Source organism: Coenobita brevimanus, chromosome 1 (genome assembly GCF_032717465.1).
Source record: "Coenobita brevimanus isolate Jiangsu-jjx chromosome 1, ASM3271746v2, whole genome shotgun sequence".
NCBI classification, from domain to species: domain Eukaryota; kingdom Metazoa; phylum Arthropoda; class Malacostraca; order Decapoda; family Coenobitidae; genus Coenobita; species Coenobita brevimanus.
The window spans coordinates 59,941,900-59,966,219 of record NC_136954.1 but is presented as its reverse complement, the minus strand read 5'-3'; the positions used below and the strand labels follow the sequence as shown (position 1 = coordinate 59,966,219).

The 24,320-nt window shown below is 41.3% G+C and overlaps 1 protein-coding gene across 2 annotated transcripts; it reads left to right on the top strand.

Moving 5' to 3' along the window:
• The first annotated feature begins 1,767 nt into the window (after window positions 1-1,767).
• Window positions 1,768-23,931, top strand: LOC145405279 (queuosine 5'-phosphate N-glycosylase/hydrolase). 2 transcript variants are annotated; one of them, XM_080276760.1, is made up of 5 exons: window positions 1,768-1,953; window positions 8,865-8,999; window positions 18,949-19,491; window positions 22,999-23,230; window positions 23,471-23,564. In XM_080276760.1, exons 1-4 carry the CDS (start codon window positions 1,810-1,812, stop codon window positions 23,194-23,196), a joined length of 1,020 nt encoding a protein of 339 aa, XP_080132886.1. In that variant the 5' UTR covers window positions 1,768-1,809; the 3' UTR covers window positions 23,197-23,230; window positions 23,471-23,564. The 2 variants fall into 2 exon arrangements, with proteins under 2 accessions (XP_080132886.1, XP_080132855.1); XM_080276729.1 differs by lacking the exon at window positions 1,768-1,953 and having other exon boundaries at window positions 8,891-8,999; window positions 23,546-23,931.
• Window positions 23,932-24,320: the final 389 nt, after the last annotated feature.

Below are 24,320 nucleotides of genomic sequence, written 5' to 3'. Positions count from 1 at the left end.
CTCTGGGTGAATAGTCGGCTTACTTCCTTCTAAAGCAGGGTACCCGTTAGCAAAATTATCGAAATGAAGATGGATCCTTTTTATACACCACTCGGATATAAATACACATTATAAAGAAAATTACATAATACCATGTTCTTATGAAAAAATCTAGTTCATCGTACCTTTCCTCATGAGGTTTTGGAGCGACGACTGGGCTCTACTGTATGGGGTAACGACGAAAAAACAAACCTAAATGCAAACAGATATTACTAATCTGTGGTGTAGGATATTCACAGACCTATTACAGCATATCTCAAGTGTTCATCAACAAATGAGAACAGGTAAAAACTCACCCGCACTCCTTCTGTTTACACTCAGCAGTGTTGCCAGGTCGGTGGGTGTCAGGAGGGGGTAAGGGGGATTTCTCATGGGTAGCGCCGCGTAGTTTGTGTGCCCGCCGCCACTCGCCAGGTATAATAATAATAATACTTATTGTTGTAAAGGTATACAGAGTACTTATGCAACAAAAGGTAGTGGGTCTTGCCATACACCTTCTTCAGCAAATACGGTTTTATAGTCAGTGGTTACATAGGAAATTGTATATGCTATAAAATGTTAAGGAATTTATAAGACTGGACTTCTATATTGCATAAATACTGATTGAAAATGCAAATAAATGTACTTACAGGCATATTAAACCTATTTACCGACATTTTGGTGATTATCAGTTAGCCTCAGGATGCGGACACGTGAGTTGAGTTGATGTTCGGGAGTTTTGCCTTTGCAACAGCACTCCCTGATGCTGTCTATGGTTTGAGCTTTGGCTAGCGCTTTACCCTGAAATTACAAAACTTCCATTTCTTTTACATATTTCTTGCCTTATTTTCTCTAATTTTCCAAAAAGTATAGATTTTCTCTTTAGTTTCATCAAAGTTATTGTGAGAGAGAGGAGGATTAATCCCCGAGCTAGGCCTCATCAGATCATATAGCCCTGCTAGGGTTACAGGAGCGCGCTACCCCTCCCAGCACAGCAGCCACCACGCGGGGCGCGAACTCGCAACCTCACGATTACGAGCCCCGGAGCCCAACACCCTACCACCGAGTCACCGCGCTCCCCAGTTATTGTAAGAAGGGTTTCTCGGTGGCCTTGCCAGCTTGCCAAGTTGCCTGTGACCGACCCCATATGACCCACTGATAAGGTGGTGTGATGTCATCATCTTTTAGACTGGGGCTGATGCTGTTATGCTACGTTCCAATAATCTGAAGCTACTTCTCTCTCCTGTATGTAATGTATCTTACAAATTACATTTTATAACATAATTATACTATGAATGTCCAATTACTAACTGTATATAACTGTACTGGCTGAAGATGGTGTGTACCTATTACAAGAAATATTTCTATTCATTTAGCTTATATTTGCTAAAGGGCGTGTGGCTACACCCACGAATTATAACCACTGACTGTATATAACTGGATTTGCTGAAGAAGTTTTGTGGGAAGACCCACCACCTCCAATATACCTTTACAACAATAAACAATCAATAAGGCGAAACACTTCCGCTAACCTTAGCACGTTCTCGCCCTGATTTTTTTTGTTTTTTTTTAATGGTTAAACAATTTTTGACCGGATTTCAGCTGAGTAGGTATGAACCTGTATAATTATAAAATTTTCCAAACAGAAGTGCCGATTCTGTGCAGATTCGGTAAGTGACTGCCGATTCCGATTCTGTAATTCGTCTGCGTCGCACCGACGGCGACGCGTGTTACCCGGCGGAGATTCAACGCGAAGTGAGCAACCCACGAAAATCTTTTTCGAACTTTAAAATGTTGTGGCCAAGAGAAGCTGGGAAGTTCATTGCCTCGAAGGCCAGGGATGTTAAAATTAACATGGAAGGCGTGAGGAAGGTTGCTAAGGTGATAGCAGACGCTGTTCAAGAAGGAAAGATGGACGTGAAGGAGTTTAAACAGGTTTGTGTTTAGATGTGATATTTTGTTGAATGGCGTCGTTGATGATTTTCTATACAGTATAATGTGTGTTAACTTGAAACTGGCCATGTCAGAAGTAAAGAGGTGGTTATTATTTTTGCCAACCTTCCGTAGTAATGCGAACATGTCAAGGAATTCTGGTGAATTTTTAAAAATGACCCTTTTTTTCCGTGCCTTGTATACAGTATGACATTGCGTAAATGAACGGCAGTGTATATGGGTGTGGGAAAAGTTTCTTGTTAACACATTCAGTGATGCTGGTACTGGAATGTGGTTCAGTATTTTGTTGTGGCATATGTTTGGGCAAATTGTTTACCATGAGCCCACCATGGATTATACCTGCAGTTTATGTTATTGAGGAAAATCTAGGAGAGCACCTGTATACAGCACAGTATATAATTTGCAGTTGTACTTTTTTCTCAGTAAATTTTAGCCTAGTGGTCATGGTGACAGGTTTAAATGGCTTAAATATGTGTTAATTTTAAAGATATCGATTTACTCACAGAATAAATGGCCGGTTGTCATGTTGGGCTTTCAGGTCTGTTTGGCCCCATGGTCCATCAGTCACCAACAAATGAGGACTGGAAATAAACAAGGAGAAAAGCAACTTCGTATTATTTAATGTGGAAGAAGATATACAAGATATAGAAGGAATAAAAGTGGTGGATAAAATTAAATATCTTGGAGCAATTATACATAACAAAAGGAAATGTTTCAGTTAACACAAACAGGAACTAATAAGAAAAGCACAAAAACGGGCAAACCTGACTTACAGTATAATTATGAAGAGCTGCAATAAGGTAATGATTGGAAAATCATTTTGGAAAAGTGTTGCAGTGCCAGCAGTGATGCATGGGGCTAGTGTACCGGTATTAGATTTTAAGAAAGAGTTAACAGAAATTACAATAAAAAATGGTGTGTACAAAACATTAGGAGGAGGAAGAAACGCAGCATTGGCAGGAATAAGAGGAGAGGTGGGATGTTCACTGTTTGAAACAAGAGTGATAAAGGCAAGGCTGGCATACATTCAGTCAACATTAAAAGGAGGAAGAAATGAACTAATGGAGAAGATCATGAGAGAAACCGTGGAAGGAGGAACTGATACCTGGGCAAAAAATAGCAGGAATTTAATAAGAATAAAAATCAACAAAAATAGATTAATAGAAGAAAGTTAAGAGAAACTGAACAAAAAAGTGGAAGAACAAGACCTAGAACTGTGGAGAAAAAAGCAGAAGAAGAACATGCTTAAAGATATATAGGGAGTGGAAGAAACAGATGGGGAAAACTGAAGATCTATATGACAACAGGCCAGAATCAGTTATATTATTCAGGGCAAGAACGAACAGCTTGCCGCTGAGAGCAGAAAACAGACACCAAGAGGGTAATACAAGATGCCTTATGTGTAATGAAGATCTGGAACACTCTACTATTTTGCGAAGGATACAAAGAAGAAAGATGATCAATAAATTACATCAGCCGTTTGAGGAAAATAGAGAGAGAATTATAGGAAGACTCTTATTTGAATATGAAAACATGAGATACAAGAGGTAAAAGAGTACATTTATGCAGCGTGGAAAAAGCGAGAGAAATTGAAAAGCGAACAAGAACCAGCCACAGATTAAAGAAGAAGAGGGGAGCCGTTACGAAGGCATATTCCCCCAAAATCATCGGATCGGATCATTCTGTCACAACTTATCCAACTTCATTTAGCCTAGACTAACCTAATTTAAGCTAACAGCCCATTCTAATCTAACCAGGACAACTTGATGTGAACTGGTTTGGGGGGAAAATTAACCTGTTAGCCCCCATTGGATACCACCACCAGTGGAAATGAACCTAACTGTAATGCCATAAATATCATGGATGTTATTTGGAATTTGGATTTCACAAATAAATTTTTCATTGAAAGTTATTTCTGCAGAATTTGGATATCACAAATGAATTAGCAGTATAATTATTAAATGTTGGATTGAAAGAGGGTTGTGTCATGTTCTCATGGTTGTTCAATCTGTATATGGATGGGGTTATAAAAGAGATAAAAGGTAGGGCAGTGGATGTTGGAGTGACCCTAATAAGAGAGGGCAGTGTTTGGAAACTCCCTGTGCTGTTTGCAGATGGTACTGTACTGTTAAGAGGTGGGGAACACAACAAGAAGCCTGCTTTTTAATTCCCCACCATGTATTCATAGGTAAGAAGACAAAGGAGAACTGCAAGGCATGGTGAATGAGTTTGGGAGAGTGTGTAAGAAATGTAGGGAAGAGTAAAGTTATGGTCTTTGAGAGAAGTAAAGTACATTAACTGAATGGACAGTGAGGCTGGATAAGGAGGAAATGGAAAATATGAGTGCATTTTAGTACTTGGGTAGTGTAATGAGTAAGGATGGAAGTATAGAGGGTAAAGTGCTTGAAAGGGTACAGCAGGGAAGAAAACACTGCTTGTTCTTTGAAAGCAGTGATCAGCAACAGGGATGTGAGCATGGAAGTAAAAAAGTCATTGCATGACAGTATTGTGATACCAGCTCTAATGTATGGAAGTGAAGCTTGGACCTTGTTGGAAGGACACAAGTCAAGAGTGAGGGCAGTGGAAATGAGTTATTTGAGAGGAGCATGTGAGTTACATGGAGAGACAGACTGACACATGAGAGAGTGAAGGAGTGCTGTGGTTTGGATGTGGATGTGATAGAAAGGGTTAGGAGAAATATATTGAGGTGGTTTGGCCATGTAGAGAGGATGGAGAGAAAGAGACTAACAAGGAGAGTGTATGCAAGTGAGGTTGAAGGGGGGAGAGGGAGGCTGAGGATGAGAAAGAGGGATGGAGTGGAGAGGTATGGTATATGAGAGAAGGGAGACAATTTGTTTGTGGCCACTCCTTAGAGGATTGAAGCATTTGGCAATAGATAGATAGATTATTAAATGAAGTACGGTAGCTATGTGTCATAAAATGTTCAGTAATTATTAATGAGAGTTGTCTTAGGTTTGTCCTTGGTATTTTCTGGGATGTGAAATATTAACTGGCATTTATTTTCATTGTGAATGTCCAATAGTTTAACAACTGATTTACAACAAGATATTTTAAGCATTACCCCAGTCCCTCATAAGAAATTCAAACAGAATAAAATTGAAATTGGTATTATTACTTGCTAGAATACTGTGTAGGTTAAGTAGAAAGTCAGTGGTTACTGTACCTCGTTAATACTGTATTACAGTGCCATGATTGTATCTCATATCTGTGTGCCATGCTGTGATAATTGAGGCCTGAGTCTGTTAGAGATTTTTAGGAGTACTATATCTGTATTGTTATTAATCTGTGATGGGAAGTGATTTAGCAGTGTTTGTTCAGGTGAGATCTACAGTATGTCTCGAACATCGTTAAATTAACCAGTTTGAGTGCTATATCTATGTTGTTATTAATCTGTGATGGGAAGTGATTTAGCAGTGTTTGTTCAGGTGAGATCTATGTCTAAAACAATGTTAAATTAACCTATTTGATGAGGGGGCTTAAAAAAAAAAAAAAAAAAAAAAATGACCACCTTATTCATCCCTGGTTGAATATGTCCTTGTCAACCATTTTAGTGGTATCGTTTCACTTAACTAAATTGCAACATACCTCAAGTGACATACCTTAGCCTTTGATGCACTTCACTGGAGGCCAGTTAAAATTGTACTTCCTGTGCTTACTTTCTTCTGGTGCTTCATAATGTGCAGTATAGGACATGGAGATACTTAGAAGTTTGCATAACCATGTATCAGTGTGCCTTCTCCAATTTCATACTCATAAAGCTGATCTGTGATGGAGTTAAAGTAGCCTGCTGAAGTTGTAGAGTTGTGTGATGTGCAGTGTCACACTGAGGAACTGAACATTATGTGCAAAATTAAGAGAACACATAAGTATTGACTGTATTATTGAAATGATGCACATAGATAGACCAAGATGGTTTGGACATATCATAGTGTGAGAATTTGTACATCCTTGATCACTTCCTGTCAGACTTTCACACTGGTGGCTGAGAACACTTATGATAGGAAATGGGTTGTGATTTATCATATTAAGTTGAATTTGGACGGGAGAACCTCCTTAGACAGACCCTCAAAAATATGGAATGAAATCCTCATAAGGAACCCCAGAGTTAATGGTTTTGACAGGAATGCCACAAGCAACCCTGCAGCTTAGAAAGCAACCATCAGGCAAATAGAGCCCACCCATACAAGGACGGAGCACCGCCTTTTAAAATGTATGGTATGTGGTATGGAGGTAGGGGTATTAGGCTGCATTACTGTAGTGCACCACACAATGAATGGCGACGGAGTGGTAGGTGTCATGGGACGGAAAAAGGACATTATGGAGGGCTGCCTAGGGATCCTTCTCAACTGCAGCATAATCACATTCTTACAGCCCTGTGGCAGGTAAGTGGCTATGGCATCAGCAGAGACAGGCTGCTGATTAGGGTGTTCAAATTACAATAGTTGAGAAGGATGTCCATTGCATGACGAGCCTGCTGGAGCCTCGGGATTCCTGCCACCTCATCATCATCGTTCTTCTCTTCCTTCTCCACTTCATGCTCTGTTTCCCCATGCAGTCACAGACTTCACAGTTTTCCTGGTGGACAAAGTTCAATATGCAGGATCTCGCTTGTCCATTTACAGCCAATCATGGATCATATTCTCAATTACTGTTTCTCCTGTTGCATCCATACGCCGAACGAAGTCCTGAGCTTCAAAGCTGGTAAAGTCAGCAATGGCCCCTTCACCCTCAGCAGCTTGTTCCAGCTATGTTCAAGCATGAGTGCAGAGAGTTCCCTCCATGCCTGTGCCCAGTTGTTGATTTCAGACTTGAGGGAATAGTGCTTGAGGTTGGCCATGGTTCTCTACCCCTATTGTTCACACCTTGGGCTGCCTCCTCCCTTGTCCTTGAGCACAACCATCACGTCTTCCATAAACCTCCTCCAGTACAGCTGCTTCCTTGCCGTGATAATACCCTGGTCCACGGGTTGCAAGACTGAGGTCAAATTAGGGGGCAAGAACATGACCCTAATACGACCTCCATCTCCAGTCAACTCCGTCTCAGAAGGATGAGCAGCAGCAGCATTGAGGAACAACAGAGCCTTTACTTGTTTGTGAGCAAGGCCAAGACTTTTCATTTGATAATGAATAATCTTCACAGCATGATTGTACAACCAGTCTTTGAAGATCTTGGCTGCAAACCAAGCCCTCACAAAGTAGAAATAAATCACTGGGAGACGATCCATTAACCCCCAGAGACAACAACAGGTTTCAGATGATGAGAGCCCATTGCATTGGCACAACACAAAATAGAGACATGCTGTTCACTAGCCTTATGACCAGATATCGGCGTCTTTTCGTCAGCCAAGGTATTAGTCGGCACTGACCTAAAGAAGACCAATTTCGTCAGCATTATAAACCTGATTGAGACATAACCTATCTTTGTCAATCAGGTTTTTAAGCTTGGTGTGAAACTTATAAGTTCCTTCAGTGTCTGTATCTGACGCTTCACCATAGGTCATCTTGTTGGACAGCCCATATTGAAGTTTGAACCGAATGAGCCAACTTTCAGGTGCCTTGAAATTCGCAGACCCTATTTGCACACAGAACTTGGTGGTTGCAGCCTTCATCTCGATGGGACGAACAATCATGCCACTACCATGATGTTGTCGAAACCACTTAAGGCAGGCCTGGTCAAGTTCGCAAACGCATGGTCTGGCCATCATCTTGCCTTTGTGCCATTGCACAGTCATACCGTGTTGACTCTGGAAGAATATCTTGATGGAGTGCTTGTTCTGCTGCAAATCCTGCAATGCCTGCTACATGGTCCGGGTCATGTCATAGCGCTCCATCAGCCTCGAGATGGTCCAGCCTTGCTTCATCAACTCGATTATCTCCATCTTTTTCTAAATGGAGAAAATGATACGATGCCTCATAGCAGGTGATGGAGGCACAATCGAGACAAGGACCAGGACAAAACAGAAGACCAGCAGGAACTGCACCAGCCAGGTCACCACCACAAAAGCCACAAATTCAACCATCGTGCAGAACTAGTTACGAGCATATTCAGGCCACAGGTGAGGCATGTCAGAAGGAGAAACAGCACAGGGTGGGTAGGAGAAACAGCACTGGGGGTAGGGGAAATAGCACTGGGGTTAGCACTCACACAGGTAAACAGTACGGTACACCATAATTTTACTGCAACCATTGACAGGCCATTAGCTTTGCAGTACTACAGTATACGGTACAGTATACTACCTCAAACACAGGATGCCACAGAGTTATTAACAGCACCAGGGTTTTGTGACCGTGTGGTTGGAAGAGTGGAGCGCACAGGTACATCTTCACTGAACAACATCCACGGGCGAGAATGAGAGCTTGAAGGTCTTCTTGGCGTGCTGAGTGAGGTGGATTCTGATTACCTGGCACGTAGTGAGTGTTTTCATTGGCTCCCGAGTTTTGGGATTTCCCCTGGCGCCTGTTGGCCACCCCTTATAAGGTGGTTGAGACCCCTCAGCGTCGGCATTGCATTGGACTGCCGGTTATGTCCCATTTCAGCACCGAATGTTGCTTTAATAGAGCCAAGATAGCTGCCCTGGATATTGTGCTGTTGGGTAATTGAGCATTTACTGTATAATGATCTGGTGGTTGCTGGAATTACTGTATGTAGAAATGATATACAGTGTAGTTGTACTAAAGGGTGTAAATGAGATTGCTTCTAACATGTTACCAAAGTAGTAAAGTAATATGGTGGTGACAAGAAATATATATCAAACTAAAGGATTTAACTTCAGCCCCTTCCACCTTGGAACATTATATAAGTGGTAGCAAGAATAAAAGATGCCATCATACTGAAGGTGTTAAAGCATACTGTAGTGTATTGTGGTCTTCTAGAATGAGGTGTTGCCGATTAACAAGGGCCTGACCACAGCTCAACTGGCAGATTGGATGTTCCTCATCAACACCCTCAACTTCAACTTTTGGACACCTGATGGAGTGCCCAAGTTCAGCATTGAGTATGAAGGGAAGGTAGGTAGGCAGTGCCTTTTAACTGGAAAAGGAGAATCACATAGTTACTTCACACATAGATTCCCAAAGGTCTTGGATAGTGAACCTCCTTGTCTACTGAGTACCGTACTTTAAAGTGTTATTACTAAGATCAAGCATTATCATCCTCATGTCCTATGCCTTGTTCCTTTGGGAACTCCCTAACACTGGATGGTGGGAGGGGGGCAGAGATGTATTTTGTGGTAGTGGTGTAGCTACAGTTCATTTTCAGTGACCAAAACATGAGCATACTGGGGTGGAGAGATACGCCAGTGGCTGAAAGTCCTTGAGCAGCAGGAAAAACAAATTTATCGCCACCACTGGCAGAGTTAGAAGATACTGCATTGGCCATGTTGATAAGTATTTGGGTCTACCAGTGATGTCCAGTGACTGCCTTGCTTGTTGTATCATTACAGTACAGTACTTCATGAAAAAGGTGTGACTTTAGTTTGTCCCATGCTCCAGGATTTATTGCCATAGGTGTACAGGTGTTTAATGTCACAAAGTCCTCCTCACACCTACCTTATTTACGTCTTTGTAGTGCTTGTTATTCATTCTCGTAGGGGACAAAGTAATCTCCACCCATTGATGTCATTATCCAATTACAGGCCAAGCATGGTTCAGAAGAAATTTCTTGAATATATTGAACACAGATTTAGCTGTAAGTGCTGGTGTCATTGACCTCTAAAACTTGGGAAGGACAAATTTTTTCCCCTTGAGAAACTGGGTAGAATTGACCCCTTTACAAACCACCTTTAACCCCTACACCGTGGGCTTGTTTACCAATGACTTGCGTGTGCCGCGGGGTTATTTGGGCTCCGACAGACTCTCAAAAAATATTTGCCAAAAATCAGTTATTAGTCCTAGAATAATAAAATTACATATGCTTATGGCACATACCTTCAGCTTTCTCCTGGAATGATTGTTGAGCCTTCGTCGGTTACCGTAGGACTTGTGGAGACCTCTGAAGTAGGGTAACGAAGTCTCCACTTTACACTTCCCGACAACCCGTAATATGATTACCACAGCCAGATACAAACACTATAAACACTATTCTACAATTTTCAAGTAGTTTGGGATCCATACTCAAAAAAAAAAAAACACTGTGAAAGCAATGGAAATTACGAGTGCGTCTGATTGTCGCACTGGCACTAGTTTGCTCTTGGTAGTCTGTCATTTATTATTCATAAAACCCCTCACACTTTATATTTCTATTACTATATAACACTTATATATATCTACAGTCTTTATCCATAAGTTTCCTTCAGTAGTATTAGTTTATTGTCACTGTAGGGATTCAATTTCTTTCAGTAAAATACGTAGCATTCACTTTCTCGTCCTGTATACTGGCATTGAGAGTGAATGTCACTTTCATCTTCACTCTCATAATTCATAGCATTCAGACATGCTAGAGTGAAACTTTCACTTTCATTACTCCTAGGGTATATACTCGTATTCTTATAATACTACTCATTTACATTTCTATTTACGTTCTCTATTTTATTTACGTTATTTACATTTCTATTTTATTTACACTGTGTTGTGCACTGTCACTTGAAATAACTTATAAAACTATTTTCCATTGTTCACATATATTTACATTCATTACTTTCACTTGCTGTTTACGTATTATTTACACATTATTTACAATTCCACTTGCACTGTTTTACTCAATAGAAAGATCGTAGTCACTCTTTTATCAATTGTCAGCCCTTTACCTCTTTCCACACGAGGTTTAGTAGGGGGTAAAGGTCACAGGGCCATTTGCATGGGGGTGAAAAAAGGCCTTGAAGTCAGCAAGAAGAAACATACGTACTCTCACTTCGGAAGATGAGAGTGAACTGATAACGGAGGACCAGCGTGGAGGCCTGCTAGGGGTTATTCAGAGTTACCAATATTACTTCTTGAAACAGCTAAGTCTAGCACTGATATGATTGGCAGGAAATCTAGACAATACATTATAAATTTGGTAGTTCCAGGTGAATGTAAATATCACTTAGGCTTCTCCCTTCCCTCCTGACATGTATATTTATTACGAAAATAGATTAGAGGCCTACTTAGGAGATATATATTCAGAGCTACCAATGTTATATCTTGAAACAGCTTTGTCTAGCACTGATATGATTGGCAGGAAATCTAGACAATACATTATAAATTACGTAGTTCCAGGTGAATGTAAATATCACTTAGGCTTCTCCCTTCCCTCCTTACATGTATATTTATTACGAAAATAGATTATACGGCATATTTCAAGGGGAAAAAAACAGCGAAAATTAGCGAATGAGTGCACGTGAGGTGTTGTCAGGTGATAATTAGCCAATTCCAGGTGTATGGCACTCTCGCTTACCTTATTTCTTTCTTGTATATATTATTTGGTATAAGAATAGGACATAGGGCTTATTTCAATGGATGAAATCAGTGAAAAATTCCAGGGAAGATTTACTTAGCGTAGCACGGCCGGGCAGGCGAGAGGATAGGGTAATGGAGGGGGGGTAGGGAGGGGAGTCAAGAATGGGGAGAAATGGCTAAATTGTCAACAATGGATGGGAGTACAGATGAGATTAGGAGTGCTGACTAGTGTTGGACATTGGCAGTACTGATAGATGATACAAGCCCCCACTTGGAAGCCCGGGTGAATTCAAAATAACACAGAATCACAAAAGCGACGCCCCGCGGTATGATCCCTTGCTCCCAAGCGTCACGAAAGTGACGCCCCGCGGTTAAGGGGTTAACCATAGGAAATACAGGTTGTAGACTACATGACACTGATCCAGAATATGTACCTACAGTATTTACCCTTTACAAGTTGGTGGTGACCATCATCTACTCACTTGATGTAGTGCTGCGTACTTCTTCCTTCCCCTTACTCCATCATCTACTCACTTGATGTAGTGCTGCGTACTTCTTCCTTCCCCTTACTCATTCTTTCTCTGTGTCTGTCCTCCTGTCTTTCTGCTTCTCCCTTTCTTCCTGTCACTTTATTACTCCTCTTTCCACTTCACTTTGCTCTGCATTGAGTGGCAAGCCAAACAGTTTTCTGTAACCAGGCATCCATTGGTAATCTGTCCATCTATCTATTGCCAGATGCCTTAATCGCGTAAGGATTGGTCACAAACAAATTGCCTCCATGTCGCCCTGTCCCCCGCCATTTCATTGCCCTGCTCCCAGCTCACACCCCCCTCTTTCATATAACTCTCCACTCCATCCCTCCATCTCATCCATGGCCTCCCCCTCCCTCTCCCCCCTTCCACCTCACTCTTATACACTCTCCTCATCAGTCTGTCACTCATCATCCTCTCCACATGGCCAAACCATTTCAGTGTGTTTCTCCTAACGATTCCTATCACATCCACACCACAATGCTCCTTCATTTCCTCTTTTGCCAGTCTGTCTCTCCATGTGACTCCATATGCCCCTCTCAAATAACTCATTTCCACTGCTCTCACTCTTGACTTCTGTCCCTCCAACAAGGTCCAAGCTTCACTTCCATACGTTAGAGTTGGTATCACAATACTGTCATGTAGTAGCTTTTTCATTTCCGTGCTCCTTTCCATGTTTCTTGTCAGTGCTTTCAAGGAACCCGCAACCTTTCTTCCCTGTTGTACCCCTTCAAGCACTTCACCCTCTAAACTTTCATCCTTACTCATCACACTACCCAAGTACTTAAAAGCTTTCACATTTTTCCATTTCCTTATCCAACTTCACCGTACATTCACTGACTTCACCTCTCTCGAGACCATAACTTTATTATTCCCTACATTCACCTGTAGATTCTGTTTCTTACACGCTCTCCCAAACTCATCCACCAAACCTTGCAGGTCTCCTTCGTCTTCACTCAACAACACAGTATCATCTGCAAACAGGAAGTTTCCAAACACTGCCCTCTCTCACTAGAGCTCCAACATCCACTTTCCTATGTTGTATCTCTTTTATAGCCCCATCCATATACAGATTGAACAACCTTGGAGACATGACACATCCTTGTTTCAATCCAACCTTCAGATAGAAAAATTCACTCAGTTCACTGTCCACATGCACTTCAGCCGTAGCACCCTCATACATACTCTTCACAGCCTTCAGAAACTTCCCATGTACTCCATGTATTCTTAATACTTTCCACAATCACTGTCTATCCACCCTGTCATATGCTTTCTCCAAATCCATGAAGACTGCATACAACTTCTTTCCCTTCTCTAGAAACTTTTCCACTAAAGATCTAAAAATGATTATCTGATCTACACAACCTCTTCCATTCCTAAAACTTCCCTGTTCTTCTCAGACTAATTCCTCAGGTATTTCCCTAACTCTGTCAATAAGTATCCTACCATACACTTTTCCTATTACACTAAGAGGACAAATGCCCCTATGATTACCACACACTTCTTTTTTTCCCCTTGTCCTTTGTACAAAGGAAGGTAGAGTCCCGTTGACAGTACAGGGTGATAACCATATAACCAAATTACAGGATGACATGGAGCTTGCTATGGTGCCCAGTAACTGGATGGAGAGATGCAAATGTGGCATCCATATAGGAAACAAACCTCCACACTATTCCCCATGCCTTGCTGTGGTGAGGCATTGTCAGCTGCAAGGTACTCTCAGTTCACTGTACGGGATAACCGTGCATGGGCACCACAGATAACTTATTTGAGTATTTTGAAGTACAGTAAACCCTTGTTATAATGAACTAAATTAGTACCAGACCCTTGATGTTAAAGCTGAACACCATGCTGTTCGGCAGTATCCCAGGCATCGTGGCTTTTACCCAACAAAGATTGTTAAATTTAGAGCATTGTTCAGCCATACACTCGTACACAGTAACACACAGCTAGACCTAATTGGCTCTATTTACTAACTTGTTCTTTTGTGGTAGGTGGGGGCACTCACCATCCACTCACTTGATGTAGTGCTGCTCTCGGGTGTCTGCCCTTTCCTTTCCTTCCATCCTCTTCTGTCTTTCCTTCATTCTTTCCTTATCCTTCTGCCTATGGGTGACTTTACACTCCCTCTCCTGTCTTTCTTTCCTTCATTCTTTCCTCTTCCTTCTGCCTGTGGGTGACTCTACACTGAGTGACAAGCCAAATGGTTTCCTGTACACCAGGAAACCACTTACTATGCTGGGTGGTAACCACATAACCAGATTTTGGCGTCTGGTGGTTTAGTGAGTAATTACGGCGCTTCAGTCAGATTGAGCCAGTGAAGCTTTATATCCAGGGGGTAGTTGGAGTTTATTGCTCACGTAATGAGGCTGGTCACTCACCTTAAATGTCAGGACCGACTTGCCTACCCTCAGGCTCCAACGCACCTCATGGGGCAATGTAGGATTGGATGATGAATGAATGATAAATGAATGATGGATGATGATTGATGTGTTTATTCTTACTTTTCAGGAAGTAATTGCACCGTATGTGTGTGTGTGTGTGCATATGTGTGTGTAGAGATGGCATGCTGTTGGTGTTTCTTGTGTGTCCATTCTTTTAACAAAAAAAATTCATTAAATGAACATAATGTTCGGCCAGCTCACAGTGGTCATTAAAACCAAAATTCGTTAGAAGAGAGTTCAGTATATCGGGGGTTTACAATAATACTACTTCAAATAAAGCCATAAAATACAGCTCACCTTCATTATACGATGAACTGGTATGCTGTGAATTGCTAATACAGTAGTCATTATTATCCCATATAATCACCATAGTCACTTATACGATCACCCACACGCAAGTCTACAGTCATTTGTTTGTTCCTTGATTGCCTTTGCCTTCATCATTACTGGATGTGTTAGTGTTAATGAAGGTGTGGTGTGGAGTTCAAGCAGCAAGTGAAGTGCAGTAAAGTGAAATAAGTACATCTCCAGTTTAGATGAGTTGAAGACTTGTGTTTAGACTTTGTCGGTGAAGTGCATTGAAGTGAAATAACTACAGTGCCAGTTTAGATGAGTTGAACACTTGTTTATAGACTTTGTTGCGTGGGTGACCCTTAGCCAGAAACATATCCAGGTGAACCCATGTTGTAATTAACTCAGTATAGCTACAGATTGATTAGGATTCGTTCAGATGCATCCTCATTGTAAAGGGAGGTTGTGCTGTATAGCATTGTGATACAGAAAACTCTCAATTATCCATTGTAATTCAGCCAAGCCCTATGCCAAATAAAGTGAAATGCTGGATGTTGCATAGTACCCCCCCTCCCTCCCCTGATCTGCTGAGCATTCGGTGTCAAGTCAGATATTTTGTTACTGTCTCGACCCTCTATCCAAAAATCTTTCCCACGAGTGAAGGATGAAAATAAAGCATTAAATACAATACACTATTGATACAGTACAGTAATACTGTACTGTCAGTATATTTTTATATGTAGGCTATATCAGTGAGGTCTGTACGGTACCACTCGTGTCCAGGGCCACACAAACAGTTCCGTTTGAAACATAACATCTTAAACACAACCCATAGGCACAACACACATGATTGCAGCGGCTTGCAGTAGTGCAAACTGCACATAGTAAGTTCATTTTGTTAAACATTATTTTATTTATAAAATGGAAAAATAACAGAAATAAATCTTGAGCATTTATTGGTGGACTGATTATTTGGAAGGAAGTATTGTACAGTAGAATTATCACGGCTCCCATGCTTACAGTTGTGTTTATGCCCGCAGTCCACCAATTTACTCCTTGCCTGACTGCTGTCACTCCATCCCTTACTTGCTACTCAGCTGATTTGCAGATAATACAGTAAATACGTATGAATTGGATGGAAAAATAAACTAAGGAAATAAATCTTGAGCATTTATTGGTGAAGTGATGATCAGGAAAGAAGTGTTGTACAGTAGAATTATTTTGACTTCCTTGCTCAGAGTTGTGTATATGCCTGCGGCCTGCCAGTGTATTCCTCACCATACCCCTGTCACTCCACTACTCACTCACCACACAGCTGTTTTTCAGATAATAAAGAAAATGTGTACTAATTGCAAGTGCAGTAATTTTGTCCAACAAAGCAAACCTTCATTTCTATCAGCTAGATTTTATGTTCTCTTCCAGTGCAAATGTGTTCTAAGATGAATTTATACATCATCATAGAATGCATTTGCACTGACAGAGAAGGTAAAATCTAGCTGACAGAAATGAAGGTTGGGTTTGCTGGATAAAATTACAGAGCTTGCAATTCGTACATATTTATTGGACAAGCATACCCCCGTTTAATGATATAATTGGTTAGGTAAAACCCAGTCATTAGGCGGGGTATCGTACTCGGGGTACTTTTAACATGTAATGTGGAGCATTTACCAGCCTTGGGTTTCCCCCCAAACCAAGCCCAAAACCCACCCAAATGAGCCCCAAAACAAGTTTAAAGCCAATCTAAATGGCCTAACAGCTGTCAAGGAAGCTAACCTAAGCCTAACACCTGTAAATAACTCAGTAACACCAACAAGTAAAATCTAAAAGTCATCAAATATAAGTCTGGAAAAAAATCAAGCTTAGTAAACTACCCCAAAATGACAGTGTTCACCCCACCTATGGCTAAAACACATTAAGTGTAAAAACAATTTATAAATCAACCTAAGCAAAATTTTAGTCTAAAATATCATCAGAATAGGTAAAAAGAAAATAAATAAATAAAACCCATAATTAAACTTGGGTTTGGCCATTGTTAGGCAGGGTATGGTGGTATTTCTACCCCCATCGTTAAACTGGGGTATTGCATCTAGGGGTACCGTATATCGAGGTATTACTGTATTTGCAAACCAGCTCAGTGGCAACTGAGAGGTGGAGTGAGGGCGGTCAGGCAAGGAATAAATTGGTGGGCCATGGCCCTATACATAACTGTTAACAAGGGAGCCATAATTCTATTGTACAACACTTCTTTTCAAATCTTCAGTTCATCAATAAATGCTGATGATTTATGTCTTTAGTTTATCATTCTAAGTTTTTATGAATATTATTTAACAGAATGGACTTGCCAAGATACTGTAAGATATTGCAAGCTCGGTAGTTAGTCAATTCGTTAGGTAGAAAACCGTACGGGTACCACACATTTTCCACCGACTTATTTGTCTTGCTTTTCTTGACCCTTTATTCTAAAACTGTCCCTTGAGTAAAAGATGAAAATTAAACAATATAGTGCTGATACAGTACAGTAATACAGTACATAGTTTACTGTGAACTCACCTAGTGTTGGCATCAGTGGAGGGTAGAGTTGTACATCATGCAGTACAGTGCACTTAATCTCCTGTGGTCTAGTGACAGTACTGTAATTACATATACAGTAATTCCAGAATCACAATATTGCACTTGGACATGAAACACTAAGAGGCTACAAACTTTGCAACAACAAGAAAGACATGAGAGGCCACAGAGTAAGTCTTGGCACTATGATTTTGCCACAGCATGGTCACAAGAGCAGAGTACACAGTTATGTCTTCAGTGTATGAGATCCACGAGAGACAATGAGACAGTGATGGCAAGTTCGGTTTGCCCAGTGGGCTGCAGCCATGATGAATTCTGATTGGCTGGTGTGTTACAGGCATTCTCATTTGCTGTGTTGCAGGGTTTTCCTGGGCAATGGTTGGCTACTGTGTATGAGCTGGTTGATATGCCTTTCTGCCAGATATTGCATAGAACCACCAGTTACTTCCTGTTTCAGCGCCAGATGTTGTATAATTTCTCCGGATATTTCATCAGTAGAGCTGACCCAACAGTGTGTGAGAGGTAGGATGTGTTCAGGTGGCCCTGACTTTAGCTTTGCCCTCAGTGTGATAACTTCTCCATTACTTGATAAACTAGACACAGTGGCATCCAAGGCACACCCTTTGGCATTGTCACTGAGCCCTTTCCTAGTATCCATGGAAAGAGGCATGGCAGGGGTGGATGAGGCATGGGATCCTTGTGGGGCAGGAACAGAATCGGATGAAAGGCTTAAGATAACATCCTACACCTAGCAGTCACAGAGACGACTGAGGTATGCTTGCCTCGGGTGCTGGGAGGCTGTCTCCACCCTTTGGTGAAGAGATTAAGTGGTGGCCACTTCAAACTGTGGTGCAAAAACACTTGTGGTTATAGCCATCACCCTGCCTCCCAGATACGCCAGTTTCGCATCAGATATAACCTCCCTTTGGTGAAGAGATTAAGTGGTGGCTACTTCAAACTGTAGCGCAAAAACACTTGCGGTTATAGCCATCAACCAGCCTCCCAGATCCACCAATTTTGCGTCAGATATAACTGTACCTTGGCACCTAGGGGTTCAAGTGGAAAGAAGGTTTGAATACAGGGACTGGAATCTTCCTTCTTTTTTATCTGTATGGAGAAATGGCATCTGCATCACTCAGCACTAATGATGTAAGTATCCTCAGAGAAGGGAATTATGCTATGTTGTCTGCTTGATGCAATGATTGAGGCTAGGGAGCTGTGCTTTGGATCTTGCCACAACCACCATATGTGTAGGCCTACATGGAAAATAGTATAAGCCTTGTGATGAAATTTGTTCTAAGAACAAAGGCATCCATGTTGCTGTGCTTTTCAGAACAGGTAGTCCACATTTAAAGTTGGTTTCTTTATAATTTGCTTTTAATTTCTTTGTGTTGTTTTTACTTATAACTATAAATGATACTTTCCACTGGTAAAAGTTCTTTTGAAGTTTGATTTTTTATTTTTATTTTTTTTTTTTTTTGCACAAAACCCTTAAACCATATGCAAGAAGTAGAGTACAATATGTGGATCACTTAAAGATGTTCCAAATGAAGAGGTATTTTGCCTGCAAACTCTCTAAATGTTAAACAAGGACTGCCTGTATTTTATGAAATACTTCTTGACCAGAATATCAGTGTTGTCTACAAAGTCATATATGTTTATTCAAGGTATATATTTACAGTACTGTAAAGTAGTTAATTTTTGCTGTAAATGTATTATTCTGTAATCTTTGTAATCTATTGTAAACAGATTCATACAGGCTACCTTGCCATGGTAGCATGTGTTAACCGAGCCATTGATGAAGGGAAGAAGATGTACGACCCCCACTACTACTCCAAGCTAACCTTAGATGACATCAAGCATATCTTCCGTTCTGATACACCATCCACCATGCCTCTGTTTGATGAGCGTGTCAGGGTAATGGGGGAAGTGGGAACTAAACTGATAGAGAAATTTGATGGCTCATTCATAAACATCCTCAAGCAAGTCAGTGGAAGTGCCATGAAGTTGGTGGAGTTGGTGATCAGTGAGTTTCCCTGTTTTTGTGATGTGGCTGAATATGAGGGGCAGAAAGTGGCCATTTTTAAGCGTGTTCAGATCCTGGCAGCTGACTTGTGGATGCTGTTCCACGGTGAGGGGCTGGCCAACTTCACTGACATTGACCAGTTGACCATGTTTGCTGACTACAGAGTCCCCCAGGCTATGGCATACTTTGGGGCCTTGGAGTACTCAGACAGCCTGCACCAGAGGATGGTGAAGGAAGAGCTCTTTAAGTCTGGAGATCGAGAAGAGGTGAGGAAAGTATAGTAAGCTTTCATTAAATGTTGGATTTTTTAGTTTATGTGTGTCCCTTTTTGGAATTAACTTCTTCAGAGTAAATTCCAAAAAGATTGCCTAATAAAGTTCAGGTTCTATCTATAAAGCTGATTTGCCAGTTTACCACAGTTTACAGCATGTTTGTTTGGATAAAGTTGGTAATTTGCAACACATCCTTGACATACTTGGTATAACAAGAATATTGTATTAAGTAATTATCTGTAAAGTGTTGGGGAGGTGGAATGGTTACGATAATAAAGCTTAAGTTGCAGTTGCTGTTCTTGTTGCTTAACCCTGGTCTGAGTTATTGAACAGATTCATTGACCACAGGTGAGCACCTGCCTCATTGGGGGTGTGCCACAGGTTCTCTGCACCATCGATGTGTACACATCTTCATGTGGCATGTGCTGTGCGGTGCTTCATTATGTGTGCCATGTTTTGTTCACCTATTCTGCAAGCCAGCATCTGCCCATTTCCAAAGAAAGGAAGTTCATGTGATCTCTCTGATTACAGACCCATAACTATCACACATAATGGTAAAGTATTTGAGATTGTCATTAATAAGCACATTGTTAAACATTTTGAATCCAACAACTTAGTGACAGACACTGGTTTTCACCATGAAAGATCCACTGTTGATATACTTTTTTATCACATTACTCATACAATCTACCAGTCATTTGACCAACATGGAGAAACCCTTGCAATAGCCCTTGATATTTCTACAGCTTTTAACAGTGTGTGGCACCATTTCCTGCAATCTAAACTCACTTGTTACAGCCTGTCATCTTTTGTCCCAGTGATCTCCTAATGTCTCAGCAACAATAAGATAAGAGTAAAGGTGGATGATACATATTCCAATTTCCACTTAGTTAAAGCTGATGTGCCACAAGGATCAGCCCTAGCTCCAACCCTGCTCCTTAGAAGTATTAATGATCTCTTGTCTGTCACCCAAAATCCCATTCATTAATATGCAGATGACTCAATGCCTCACAATTCTTTTACACTCAGCCACCCATTCTTTGAGTCTGATATGTCTAACTCACAGCTCAGCACAGCTATCTCCATAAATGAAGACTCATCTAAAATCCCTGGGTGGGACATTGTCTCATTTAAAGCTAGGAAAACCAAATGTATCTGTTGTCTCATTTAATGCTAGGAAAACCAAACATATCCAGTTTACTAATAGAAAGCTATTGCCTGATTCCTATATTACATTCATTCAAACCAGTATCTCTAAAAGTATTGAAAATCTTGGTGTTTTGCCTACCAGTACCCTTATTTGGACCTCAAGTTAGATCACTTACTAAAACTGCCTCAAAAAACTTGGATTATTGTACATAATTTGTAACATCTTCACTGACAAGCATTTAGCTGTACAAGTCATGTGCACTGTCATCTCAAGAGTTGCTCACCCTTGTGGAGTGGATGAGGAGAGGATGCACTTAAAGAACTGGACAAAATTCAGAACAAAGTTATAAGAATAGTAACCCTACAATTACAAATTAACTAACTCCACTGCAAGTAAGATGTGTTGCCTCACATTATTTTGCATATACTTTTATGGCACATGCTCAGACAAAGTTGCATCCATTGTGTCACCTCCATGCCTTCCTCTGTTCTACACGGGCATCTTGTAGCGCTCATGATTGGACAGCAACACTGCTATATTGCGGAACTTCTGCCTATCAGAATTCTTTTCTTTTATTCCCCAAACTGTTTCTCTTTGGAAATTGCTTCCCCAGAGTACAGTAGTTTCCCCCCAAATTTCAACATACAGCAGTTCAGGTCAAACTGTTAAAGAATTTTTAATGAATGGAGGACTCTTATTATCTGGTGTATGGAAATGTTAAAAAAAGAAAAAATAAAAAGACGTGTATTATCTATGATTCTGCCCAAATCTAATCTGGTACCTAAGGAGGGCAGGTGTGGCATCCACCTGGCAACCAAAACCAAACTTCCTCATATTTCCCAGCACCTTTTTGTGAGAAGGATCCTGGGCAGACCTGGTGAGGCACTGTCTACCTCAAGAGGGATTCCAGATCCCTACATGGTGAATGTACTGTTCTTTACCTGTAGGCCAGCCTCATAGAAGCAGTTACTTACTTTTGGTCGATGGATGTGCTCAGCCATATAGACCAGGGTTAAGCAACAAAGACAGCAACATCAGTAGATACAGCCCTCATTAACCCTCTCCACTCCTAAGGGGCTCTCCCAAGTTGAGAAAAATTGCCTGATAGTAGCACGAGTAAAACTAAAATTGTGGTGACCATCATCCACTCACTTGATGCAGTGCTGCCTACTTCTTCCTTCACTATTATCATCACATTTCTGTGTCTGCCCACCTCTTTCTTCCTCCTGCTCCCAACTTTCCTGTCACAACTTGTTATTCCTTTTCAGGTGGCTTTGCATTGAGGGGCAAGGCAAATGGTTTCCTGTAAGCCAGGAAACCATGTACACAACTGGGTGGTAACCATATAATCAACCATGTGTTCCCTACATTGAATATCAACAAGTGGGTCGGCAGAGGGCACTGACCCTTCTCAAACTCACTTGGCATAAACAACTAAATCAGAGACAAACGACCACCCCTTTCAGGATTATGGCATCTGGCTGTAGACAGATGGACATTATTTGTATTTAAAGGCCTAATACCATTAGTTCAAGTGTCTTTCATTTATAGTCTTGCTATCACTGAGATATTTTAATTCAAATCAGGAGAAATCTGGCAGTTAAGGAACCATATCCTCATCCGCTTTGGATGTTTTCTTACACCTCTTCCTTCTTTATTTCTTTTGCATATTACACATTAATATTCATTTGTGTGCTTCCTTCCTTCCTCTTCTGTCATTCTTTCCTCTTCTTTTTGTCTGTGGGTGAATGTACACTGAGTGACAAGCCAAGTGGTTTCCAGTACACCAAGAAATTATTAACCATGCTGGGTGGTAACCATATAACCAAATTATGGTGTGTGGTGGTTGAGTGGGTAATTAAGGCACTCCAACTGGATTGTGCTGGTGCAGCTTTATATTCAAGGGGTGGTTGGGGTTTATTGTTCACGTAATGCCACTCAGGGATGAATGAGGCTGGTTACTTTCATCTTAAATGTCAGGACCAACTTGCATAGCCCGAGGCACCCACACTCCTCATGGAGCAACACAGGATTAGATGATGATGATATTAATTTAACAGTGATGCACTGCAGAGTGCAGAAGTAATGTGCAATATTAATGTACTAGATACAGAAATAAAGTCTCAAGGAAGAGGTGCCTGGGAGCCTTTATTACTGATGTGAATATACATCCAGGAAGAAGTGCTAGGGAGCCTCCTTTACTGATGTGAATACATATCCAGGTAGAAGTGCAAGGGACCCTCCTTTACTGATGTGAATACATGTCCAGGATGAAGTGCTAGAGTTCTCCTTTACTGATAAGATTACACATCAAGGAGTTGAGCATTGTTCATCCATCCTCACCCCACCAGGTTGAGATTCGAGGGTGCTCCATCCACGGAACAGAGTTGATTGTAGAGGAGACCAAGCATGTAATGGCTGAACGAGGGATGGATGTTGTTGGAATCAACAGTATCAGTGTGGACTATTTCCTTTGGGACTACAGACTCAACAACGCCAAGGAACTTGAAAAGATTCCTTATCATCGTGTGAGGTGCATCTTCTACTGAGAAATTCTTCAGAAGTATCAGGAGGCATTCTGAGGTTTGTAACTGTCTCATACAGTTGAATCCTTACTCTACTATTGACTTCATAAGATCTACCATTGCAAAGACAAACTTCATCCACATAGTAATACCTGGAGGTTTGTTGGATGGTTCAGTTGTCACTAATATAATAATAGGATATTTTCTGGCTTTTTAAAATAGGTTACAATTAATTGACTCAGCATTTGACTGAGAGAGAGAGACTTAGATAAAGACATTAAAAAAAATGAATTTGCAGCTTTCAAAGGGCAAACCAGACACTTTAAAAAAAAAAGTGGAGGACATGCCTGGTGATCTGTCTTCTGACGTCCAGTGCCCAGTGGAGGATGTGCTTGGTGGCCCTCCTGTCCTCTGACATCCAGTGCCTAGTGAAGGACGTGTCAGGTCGTCTCCTGTCCTCTGACGTCCAGTGCCCAGTGAAGGACGTGTCTGATGGCCCTCTTGCCTTCAGAAGTCCAGTGCCCAGTGAAGGACGTGTCTGGTGGCCCTCCTGCCTTCTGAAGTCCAGTGCCCAGTGAAGGACATGTCTGATGGCCCTCTTGCCTTCAGAAGTCCAGTGCCCAGTGAAGGACGTGTCTGGTGGCCCTCCTGCCTTCTGAAGTCCAGTGCCCAGTGAAGGACATTTCTGTTGGCCTCCTGTTCTCCAAAGTCCAGTGCACAGGGGAGGACTTGGGTGGTGGTCTCCTGCCCGGCCCTACTCCAGCACTCAGTGGGGGATGTCAAGTGGGCCTCCCCTGCCAAGACTAAATGTCTGCTATGTTGCACAACTGTAACTTTTTCTTGTTAGCATTTACTGTATAAATAAAAATGGATTTATTCTCCTTGTTTACTTTTCAGTCTTTTGATATTTTCATCTTTTTTTTACTTTAACAACTATGCTCCATTTCACCAAGTTTGGCACCATCAGCAATGTCCTCAATGTCTGTAGTGTTTATGTAAATCCTCTGCACTGGGTAAACCTCTATTTATTACCTTGAATACTAATATATAATGGCAATACAAAAAGGTATATCCAGTTCTAAGGACCTTTGTCAATGTTACAGGTGTTGATGACATCACTGATGGTGCCAGACTTGGTGAAATGGAGT

Coding starts and splice junctions, on each gene's coding strand:
- LOC145405279 (XM_080276760.1), top strand. CDS start 1,810: ATGTTGTGGCCAAGAGAAGCTGGGAAGTTCATTGCCTCGAAGGCCAGG. Junction 9,000..18,948: donor GCATTGAGTATGAAGGGAAG/GTAGGTAGGCAG, acceptor TATTGTAAACAG/ATTCATACAGGCTACCTTGC. Junction 19,492..22,998: donor AGTCTGGAGATCGAGAAGAG/GTGAGGAAAGTA, acceptor TCACCCCACCAG/GTTGAGATTCGAGGGTGCTC.